The sequence below is a fragment of the Eptatretus burgeri genome, chromosome 8 (genome assembly GCF_056783735.1).
Source record: "Eptatretus burgeri isolate ZD-2024b chromosome 8, Ebu_testis_v1, whole genome shotgun sequence".
In the NCBI taxonomy this organism is placed as follows: Eukaryota; Metazoa; Chordata; class Myxini; order Myxiniformes; family Myxinidae; genus Eptatretus; species Eptatretus burgeri.
Genome location: NC_140968.1, coordinates 108,469,664 through 108,480,270, shown reverse-complemented (window position 1 = coordinate 108,480,270; position 10,607 = coordinate 108,469,664). Strand labels below are relative to the sequence as shown.

The 10,607-nt window shown below is 44.4% G+C and overlaps 1 protein-coding gene across 3 annotated transcripts in view; it reads left to right on the top strand.

Moving 5' to 3' along the window:
- The window catches only part of RNF31 (ring finger protein 31), a 155,504-nt gene extending 152,503 nt beyond the window's left edge, over positions 1 to 3,001 (top strand). For all 3 annotated transcript variants that reach the window (XR_015061278.1, XM_085893481.1, XM_085893482.1), the window contains one exon: positions 2,208 to 3,001. Coding sequence is in view for 2 of the 3 variants with exons in the window: in XM_085893481.1 (XP_085749607.1) it covers positions 2,208 to 2,240 (33 nt within the window). In the remaining variant the exon portion in view is untranslated. The remainder of the gene's footprint in view (positions 1 to 2,207) is intronic.
- The last annotated feature ends 7,606 nt before the right edge of the window (positions 3,002 to 10,607 follow it).

The window sequence follows — 10,607 nt, the reverse complement described above, 5'->3', positions numbered from 1 at the left end:
AGTGTTCGATCTAATCAACTCATTTAGAACATATGAATAACAATACGTCAGAATAATAAGAATTTGTGTGCATAATGTATGTATATATATATATATATATATATATATATATATATATATATATATATATATATATATATATATATATATATATATTTCTACCGGGCGTAGTGGCGTGCGCCTGTAATCCGGCTACTCGGAGGCTTGGGTTGGAGGATCGCTTGAGGACGGGAGCTCTGCACTGGGCAGGGTGTAGAGCAGCCCGGAATCATGGCGAAACCCAAATCCTGATCCCTGTGTCGTAAGAGGCGACCAGGGTTGCGTCAGGAAGGGCATCCGGCGTAAACCTGTGCCAAATCAGTATGCGGATCATAACGGATGATCCGCTGTGGCGACCCTAACGGGAGCAGCCGAAAAATGAACAACATATATATATTTCTATATATATATTTCTATATATATATATATATATATATATATATATATATATATATATATATATATATATATATATATATATATATATATATATTAGTTTTTATCTATTTATTTGGTTTATATTTCTCAGAGAAGCATGTTTATATTATTCATGATTCTTTCATAGCAAGAAACCGCTAAATTATTGATTATATATGTTAAGATAGAGCTTATTCACATTTTTCTGACAAATTGGTGGCCATCTTGAATAAAACCGGAAGTAGGTCAAATCACAAATGTCTCTTTCTCAGATATGCATTGGTATGCCTTAACTAACTTATATGCCAAGTTTCATGCTTTTATCAAAAAATCACAATTTTCTCATAACTGCCGGACTACTGTGAGAGATGGGCCAAAAACGATTATATAGCATGATATTTCAAAAATCGATTGGGCCCAAGATGTTCTTGTCGATCAGGCATTACGTGGTAGAGGTATGCGCTTTACAGAATGCCCTTCTAGTTGGAAATGTTTTTTTTTTTTTTTCTTGTGGACACATCAATTATTGCAATGTATCTCTCATTAAATCATGTAAATAACTCCAGAATTAAACAAAGCAACAACTGAATCACCTGTTCATTTTCTTTCTTATTTATTATCTCCGTCACCGAAGGTGGACAGAGATTATGTTTTCACCCGTCTGTTTGTTTGTCTGTCTGTCTGTCTGTCTGTGAGTAGGATATCTCAAAAAGTTAATGCCCAATTCAGATGAAATTTGGTAGACAGGTTGAGTGTATGACAAGGCCGAATTGATTAGATTCTGATGACGATCCTGATCCGGATACGAGAAGTGTTTTTTTTAATTTCCAAGTGATTCTTTGCCATTACGATGACACCACATTACGATGCTACAATGCGACACCATGTTGCGAACAAACCACAGTAGATGATCCATCCATCCATTGGGGCCATACTCTGAGCAGAGCGTTGGTGCTGCCTCAGCAGTCTCCTTGGCTATTGGACACAATCCTGGACACTATCGCCACTCCGATACAAGATACCAGCATGCTGGCACTCATTTTGCCGACCTCAGAAGGATGACAGGCTGAGTCAACCCTACCTGGTATTAATTCAACAGCCAAGCAGGATTTGAACTCAGGACCCTAGGATCCCAAGCCCACCACTCCAGCCAGTAAGCCAACACCAGGCACACAGCAGACAATGATGGTACCAAAAATGATATGTAGCACGATATCTCAAAACGTTGTGAATGAGTTATGACAAAACTTGGTGGATGAGTTGGGTCGGTGACAAGAATAAGGTGATTATATTTTGGCTGAGGTCTGGATGCAGATCCGGCCTATCAGTGGGATACAAAACGTAAACTGTTCATCCTGGCAGAGGTATGTGCTCCATCAATGCCAATCTCGTGTTCATTGTTTTGTTTGTAGAACATGCGAGGGTGGGGAGACTACTTTCAATTTTCATCTGTACCTGTGGCATAATGCATGTAGTTTAACCACTGAGCCCTACCAAAGGGAGGGCTATTCAGCGTGTGGAAATGACAATGCCAATTCTGAAAAAAGAAATCCTATACCTGAGAGTATTCTGGCATTGACCCACTTCCGTTGTACTAAACATTAGTTACCTGAAGTATCACGAGGTAGAAAATGAGATAAGCAGCCTTTTGCCACAAATTCAGATATTTTAAAATTAGTCTCTATTATCACTGTGATGTAATGCTTGCTCATTGTTTTTATTGGTGGTGGTGGTGGGTGTTTTTGTTGCAGATAATTCAGGAGAAGATCCCACTGAAGGGATGAAATGAAAAGAAGTGAATTAACTGTTGTGCTGTCAGGAACTCTGTTTTTAAAAGTAAAAGCATATAAATGCACTGTACCATGTATTGTTCGTCCTTCTCATCTCTTGTCATGAAATAATTTTGTTGTCACGATTTGACTGGTTTCAAAGTTCAGATGGCACTAAAAAGGGCTGACTGGTTAGCCCTTTTGCTATAAAAGCCCCATACAGCAATGCAGAGTGTGTGTTTGAATGTTCTGAGGCTAAGGTGTTGGCAAACATTTCTAAAGCGAGATCTGAGTGTGTTTGAACTGGAGCCAGGGGCATGTGTTCAACCACCTGAAGCCACCAGGGCTGTAGACAGGTGCTACGGCAGCTTTTATTTACTACTATGTTGTGTCTTGTCAAAGACAGCAAGTCAATGCCCCATTTGCCATGGTCAAACTGATTGGAGTCAGCACTGAGCTGCATTTCAGTTTCAATGAAGAAACCATTAACTGTGCCCAAACAAGCCAACTTGCTTATTCTTCCCCTAAGTGCAATCCCTCAAACACATGATTTTAACAAAAACGAAAGTCGTATTTAACTCCCAGAACAATATGCTTACTTTGTGGGATTGAAGCATTTATAATCTGTGCATGCTGTGTAACCATGTAATATCTAGTTTGTGGAAGTGAATATACTGTACATGATACAACTTTGGATAATTCAAATGTCATCATGTGGGAATTATGATTGTAAATATGTGTGCAGTGGTGAAATAAATGTTTATTTTTGCATGGTAGATTCTTTGTGCACATGTTCATGTTGTGAATTTGATATTCTATAAATTAATGATCACGTTGGCAAGGCCTATGTCGCTTTCTGCGACTTATTGGGACTGACTCAATCGGTCAAGTTCCCTACCCGGATCTCAACCAATGGTACTCCATCTCTTCTGGATCTGATTTTGACAAATTTCCCTCACAATATTTGCTGCTCCTCCTCCGCTCCAATTGGTTCTTCTGACCACGTGCTTGTCAAAGTGGACATCTCTCTGGCTATTATCAGAGAATCACCTCACCACCGTCGAGTCTGTCATTTCACTCAAGCCGAGTGGCACGGTCTCCAAGCAGCCCTCAAACTTATAGACTGGTCTCCTATCGCTACTTTCTCCAACATCAACTCATCCTGGGAATTCTTTCAAAGAAACTTGCTCTCCCTCATGCACAGATTTATCCCCTCTCGTCTTCAGTTGTCCAACCCTTCCTCACGCCCTTGGTTCACTGAAGCTTGTGGTGAGGCAGTTGTCCTGAAACAACTTGCCTTTGCCTCATGGAAAGCAAACCCAACTGAGGGCAATCTCGGTTCCTTCCATAAAGCTCGGAACAAGTGTGTATCTGCCCTCAGGAGAGCCAGAAAACAACATATTTCTCATCTCAAGTCTGAACTCTCAAACCTCTCTCCCTCCTCAAAATCCTGGTGGCGTCGAATCAAATCTGTTTCTGGTGTATGTTCCCCCTCCATCCCCTCCCGTACCTCAAATGGCAGCACTGCTGATACCGCACGTGAAAAAGCTGAATGCCTAGACTCGGTGTTTGCAGCTAAATCTTGTGTCCAAAACCCGTCACTTTCTCTACCCACCTTACCCAGTCGCACCCAACTGTCCCTGAGCTCTGTGTCCTTTTCTCCTGACAAGGTGGAGAGCTTGCTGTCAAACCTCGACTCAGATTCTGCAACCGGTCCAGACGGCATCAGCCTACGTGTCCTCAAAGCCTGCTCTTCTGCTCTTGCTCACCCTCTCTCTGTTCTATTCACCCTCTCATTTGCTCAAGGCCATCTGCCATCTGCTTGGAAATCAGCAAACATTACTGCCCTGCATAAAAAAGGTGCAAAAACAGATCCCTGCAACGACAGACCAATCAGCCTTCTCCCAATCATCATCAAGGCTTTTGAAATCAATCATCGCTTCAGACATTAAATCCTTCCTCTTCTCCAATGGCTTGATTTCCGTTCATCAATTTGATTTCAGACCAGGTCACTCTACCCTGGATATGCTGCTCTGCTCTCCCAACAATGGATGGAGGTCCTCAATGCCAGACATGAAATCAGAGGCATATCCCGAGACATACCACGTGCTTTTGACACGGTCTGGCAACCTGCCCAACTCACCAAACTCTCTTCCTATGGTATCCAAGGCCATTTCCACTCATGGCTCACAGACTTCCTCTCCTGTCGCAGTCAACGTGTGGCCTTAAATGGAGTTCTTTCATCCCCTCTTCTTGTCCAGGCTGGAGTTCCTCAAGGTCGCGTTCTGGGCCCTGCTCTTTTTCTGGTCCTCATCAATGATTTCTCCGACTCTCTGGAAAATCCTCTTTATCTCTTTGCTGATGACTCCACCCTCTGCCGTACCATCTGCCATTCCTCAGACTGGCAAGCAACAGCTTCTTAACTCTCTGCAGATCTGGGTAAAATCACAAAATGGTCCAACACGTGGAACATGTCCTTCAATCCGGACAAAAATTACACACTTCCGATGTCTCTTCGAAAGGACTATTTTGAAACCGCCCCATCCACTTTCTCAACAATCCTTTCTTCCATCCACTGGAAGAAGTCCTTTCTTTCAAGCGTCTGGGTCTCACTATCTACCATGATCTTTTCTGGGAAAGCCAGATTTCCAACCTGGCCTCCAAAGCCAGTCACCGACTGGGAATCCTCCATCATGCAAAGTCCTTCCTCGGCTCACCTGAGCTCCTGACCACATACAAAGCTTTCGTCCACGGCTTGATGGAGTTCTGCTCTTCCTGCTGGGCTGGTGTTCCTGCTTCTCAACTTTTTCGGCTCACGCTGTCAAAACCAAGGCATTTCGGATTATTGGTATCTCCCGCGACGAGGCTGAGTAATTGGTTCTCTCACTTTCTCACCACAGGGAGGTCGGTAGTCTTTCTGTCTTCTACCGTCTCTTCTCCAGCCTCGACCCCTCCCCCCTGCTCTCTCAGCGATTTGTCCCCACCACATTTCTGCAGGTCGCTCAAGGTCCGCCAACAACCCCTTTCTGGTAAAACTACCAAAATCACGAATCACTGCTCACCTTCACTCTTTCATTCCTCTTTTTCCCGCCTTTGGAATAAACTCCCTCACTCTTCATTCCCATTCTTCCCTCCAGGCCTTAAAAACAGCTGTTCACCACCATCTCTTATCATCCCCCATCCAAATCCTCGATCTTTTCTACCCCCGATAATCCACCCAAGCCCACCTCCTTAAAATTCCCTGCTTTCCTTCCTGAAAGTCCCTGTAATGTCCATCTTCTATTCCCCATGTTCCCCGTCCCATCCCTCTCCCTTCCACAGATCTCCTAATGTCTCTATTTCCCACTGTTTTGTCCTTTCCACTCCCTCCCCTCCTGTCTGATGCCCCCCTTGATGTGCGTTGTGTGTTAGCTCTCATACGAGCCTTGACAAGGTATACAAAAAATAAATAAAAAGGGACCTCCAAAGGAGTGCGTGATTGAAAATTGGGTGTTTGAGTTAATTTAAACACAAATGAAGATAATTAACGGCCTTCTTTAATTACCCTTTAACAAGGTGGTGTTGTGCTTGGTCACCTTGCTGGGGTCTTTATTCACCATTTTTGTTTTTTGCCTGCTCAATAATGCCTTGACTTGGAACGGGACACAACCATTTCTTAACAATAATGTTTTTTTTTTTTCCCACTTTCCTCACTCATATTATCGAATGCCTGATCATCATACCTACAACTCGCTGGGAACATTGCAATGCTTATAAATGCCCAGGGACGCTAGCGCTTGTTGCTTTATTTAAAATTCCGCCCATGCCGTAAACTCAAAAATATCTCTTATCTCACCTGAATTTCAAAATTTGAACTTCTTTATTGACTTCAGCAACAGTTCGGACTGCTCAAAAGTGTTAATTTCTCCAATTCTGACATTGCGTGGGCGTTTCTGTGTGCATGAAATTATATGACCAATCAGTGAATACAAATCGCTTGCCAAGCCAATCATTCCTTATCTACCATTTCGTTGGAGTGCATGCTTGAGTATTTAAGCCAATTGGCAAGAGCTCTTATCTACAATATTTGCAGTCGCTGAATATATTGATCCACCTGAACAAAGTTCAGGGCCCATTCGCCTGCGTTTGCCTGTACGGCGTCTTGGACGGTGCGTCAGGCAGTGGTTCGCTTGCTGAAAATGTGCAATTTTATTTTGAACCATCTTTTTTCTATGATCATTTTTCAATTTATGACCCATCACTTTGGCAGAGATGGAAACATCCCAAAAATATTAAGGTTTCGTTTTTTTTTTGTTTTTTTTTAAGTTTCTTCAACTGTTTTGTTGGAGTGCTTGCTTGAGTGGAGTGCTTCATATCTCCAGAATTCGGTAGGCAAAATAAATTAGATGATGACAATGAGTAGAAAATGTTTTCAGTTGTGACAAAGTAATGAATTGCCACATCATGGAAGGACAGCCAAGAGGTACACATGCTCGCTCCAAGCTATCTAGCCTGGGTTTGAATCTCGACCCAGCTATAAACTGTCATCCTGTTGTTTCACAGGCAAGGTGCTTCATCAATGTGTGTGCCTTTAAACTGGACATCACATCTGCCAGAATCGCCCTCCTCACGATCCCCTTTCCTCACACGTGCCTTCCTCTTCCTCTCTCATTTGTGTCTCTCTCTCTCTCTCTCTCTCTCTCTCTCTCTCTCTCTCTCTCTCTCTCTCTCTCTCTCTCTCTCTCTCTCTCTCTCTCTCTCTCTCTCTCTCTCTCTCTCTCTCTCTCTCTCTCTCTCTCTCTCTCTCTCTCTCTCTCTCTGTCTCTCTGTCTCTATGTTTGGTTTTGAATTTACCAGGTAGATAGTGTGGATTTTAAATGCTCCTGCCCAGTTTTATCGAGAACCCAGTGGTTAAAAAGAAAATGTTGCTGTTTGGGTGCATTTTTTTCCTTTCCCTTCTCTTCCCCTCATGCCACTGTAGATACAGTTACACAACTTCAGTATAATTTAAAACATTTATTGAACAGATTTAAATGTGCGCACATAGGAGATTCTGGACAGACAGACTCACTCCAGATCTCTCAATATAATTGGAGAATCTTAGTCTTCATACAGTTATCAGTAAGACAGTTTTTTATCCTTTTCTGGCACTGACGCCAGTTTGCCCGGTCTTGACAATTTCCAGGTGAACCTCATCTTCAGTCTTCTTTGACAGCTCCTGCATAAATGGTTGGAATACATATTCAAATCCAAACATATTAATCAAACAGAATGCTAGAATGACGTCAAACACCAACTCTAATGGCCATGAAAACAAGTTTCCATCTTATGTAGGTTAAAAGTCAGTCTGCTTCTCCCAAAACTGGGAAGATATTGTTGTGGGCCGGTGGGGTTGGGTGAGAAGACCACGAGGTGGGGGAAAGCTACGTCGATTCCCAACAGACTCCCTGGAATTGTAGGCCATCGCTCACGGATAATTCCGTGACGCGGCAGGTCGCTTAACCGACCGTGGACGCCAATAACTCAACTGCGTGACCGAGGGTCCTCCTGTCTAGAATCAGGTTACCTAATTAACTACACAGTTTAACCACCGGGGAACCATTCCCTCGGTACTCCTTGTCAGAACCGGATCACTCTCCCAACTACGGATCACCTTTCCGGATCGGATGCAGCCGAGCGGCACTGCCAAGGACGTACCGGCAAGAAGGAACGGATTGTTGGGAATAAAGATCCGGTCCAACTTAGATCCGAACCATGCTGGACCAATGGAGGAAAAGACATGGGTGAGCTGGGAACATTTCTACAATTATTATTTGTTACAATAAGCGAGGAAAAGCATGTGGCACAACAAAAGGTTAATTGGGGATGTAATGCAGGGAAAGATGAGAGAGGTGTGGGGTGCGATAATTATACAAGCAACTTACAAAAGCAGACACAGTGCAGACTTGACGCAAGATAAATGAAAGCAACAATCACAACAATAAAAGATCTTATACAGGCTTATCTAACGGACAGGCGCCAACACACTCAGACACACACTCAGACAAAATAAACAGACAAATAAAAATAAACTCAGTGAAAGACAAAGGACTTTTGCAGCCAGGGAGGGAGGGAGTTGAGGTCACAGTTTTTGGTACCTGAGCGTTTCGGGGGAAGTGATGCTCCGTAGTGCAGCACCAGAAAAAGCTGTGCAGTTCGGTCCACAGCCGCACGTGTGGTAATCGTGTCTGCAGCAGGAGCTTGAGTGGAGTAGAGCAGAGTCCAAAATGGTGAGAGTTGAGCAGTAGCAGGACCAGACGAGGTTTGGTCGACGTCATGTCGGTGGGGACCAGTAGGTTGGCCGTCGAGGTGAGACGTAAGCAGAACCAAGCAGCCGGAACACCTTCGCAACAACTCCTTCAATTCCCTTTTACACTTCTCCTTCCAACGGCCTCCCACAACAACAACCTTCCCATCCAACGACAACCTTCCCATTCAACTCAATACCTTTCGCATCCAACAACTCCGACCAACTTCTTCCTTTCCATCCAACCCAACTTCGGCCCAACTCTGAGGATTCCTCCATACTTTATAGATCACAGAGCTCGGGGAGGAGCCATAGCGAAACCGACGTTATCGTCCGATCAGAGCATCCCGATTGGACCGGGCCTTCATATGGTCTGCCTTTCTGGGCCGGGTTTCAGCCAGATGCTAGTTTGGCCCGCCCACACCGCGCGTGTCTGGGTTTGGGAAGGTGGATGGTGATGCAGCTTCCATAGCTAACGTTGGGATTTTACTGCTGAAAACGAGACTCCGGATACAGCGGGTAGACGGTGGTATGCTGTGGCCAGCGAAACGGGGGTAGCAAGCGAGACAAATTTACCTCAGAAAAAGGAGGGAATAAAATAAAAGGGGGAAAATGATTTATTAATCCCAACTAATATCCCATCGCAACGCACTTCCTGCTGTCCCGCTCGACAAAAGATAGGGATCTAACGACACGTATATTAATGGAATAACTGACTCAGGGCAACTGTATGTTGTATGCATACAGTTCCGAGAACCGTGACACTACCCCCCTCCCTTTTGCTAGACTAGACCTGAGTCGTCAACATTAGTGTGGCATGCAGGTGTCTGTTCCCCGAGTACATTTTACCTACGGATCCCTGAGTGCGACATTTTGAATACGTCCCAAAAATAAATAACTGCGTGCGTTGTGTAACTAAACTAACAGACTCATTCGGACAACTTAACTCAATTGCCAGAACTAAACAAACAAACAGGTGGGTCAGGACGATATACATTTTCTAATATTTACATTACCCATGGCCCAGGACCTGTGACTTGAGGGGAGAGAACACAAAAGAGGCAACATTCGGGGATGAGTGCAGCAGCAGGAAACCGATGATCAGGCATCTTCAGGGCCCTCAATGGTCCTTTGTTTGTTGGTTTTTATTATCCTCCGCCGCATGGCGGAAAGGGGGATATTGTTGTCACCCAGGTCGCCCAGCTGTCCGTCCGGCTGTCCGTCCGTCCGGGCGTCAACATTTATAGCTGTGAGTGCGATAACATAAACTGTTCGCCATATCGATTTGAAATTTGGGTCACACATGTACCACCTGAAAAGGAAGAACCCAATTGATTTTGGGCGTGGCCGGATCCAAGATGGCCGACTGGGGTGGCCATCTTGAAAAAAATGTTTTTTGTAATAAATGGAAAAACGTTTATCTGATTTCAATTATGTTTGGTTACTACGTTCCTCACCCCTGGGGAACGTTTTTGAGATGATGACCAAATGGTGTCTTGTTTTCAATTCACCTCCCTCATTATCTGAAATATGTATGACCTTTTTCATTCAATGGCAGGGGATTCCCCATCTCTGATGGTATATTTATTTTCCCTGGCTGCTGGAGGCAACTCACCCTAACACGGCAGGCCACATGCCGTTTCACAGTTCATTTGAACTGGCCTTTATACAACAAGGAGTTATCCGGGCTGCCCAATGCAGTCCCCGTGTAACTTGCAGCTGCCTGCGGCAGTCCTTGCAACACTTTCAGAAAGATGGTCCTGGCACACATGGTAAGGTTGGCTGATATGGCAATGCAAATAAAGGCATGGGGAGGTATGGCAAATGGAGTCAAGGCAAAGGCAGAAAAAGAAAGGCATGGCAAATGCAGACCAGGTAAGGTGTGATGCAACAGGTCGGCACATGAAGCTGGCCGGCCTCGGTGTGGTCTCGTGAGGTTGTGGAGGGAGTGTGGTGGCGTTGGCCAGTCTGAAGACGGGCTCGGTCCTACCCTACGGTCTCCCCCCAACCTATTGCCTATGCCTGTCCTTGTCCATACCCACCCCCATTAGCTTGTAGCAAAACAAACCAGCAACTAAATTTAGACTTTTTTTTATAATTACGTGTGTCCCTAACCT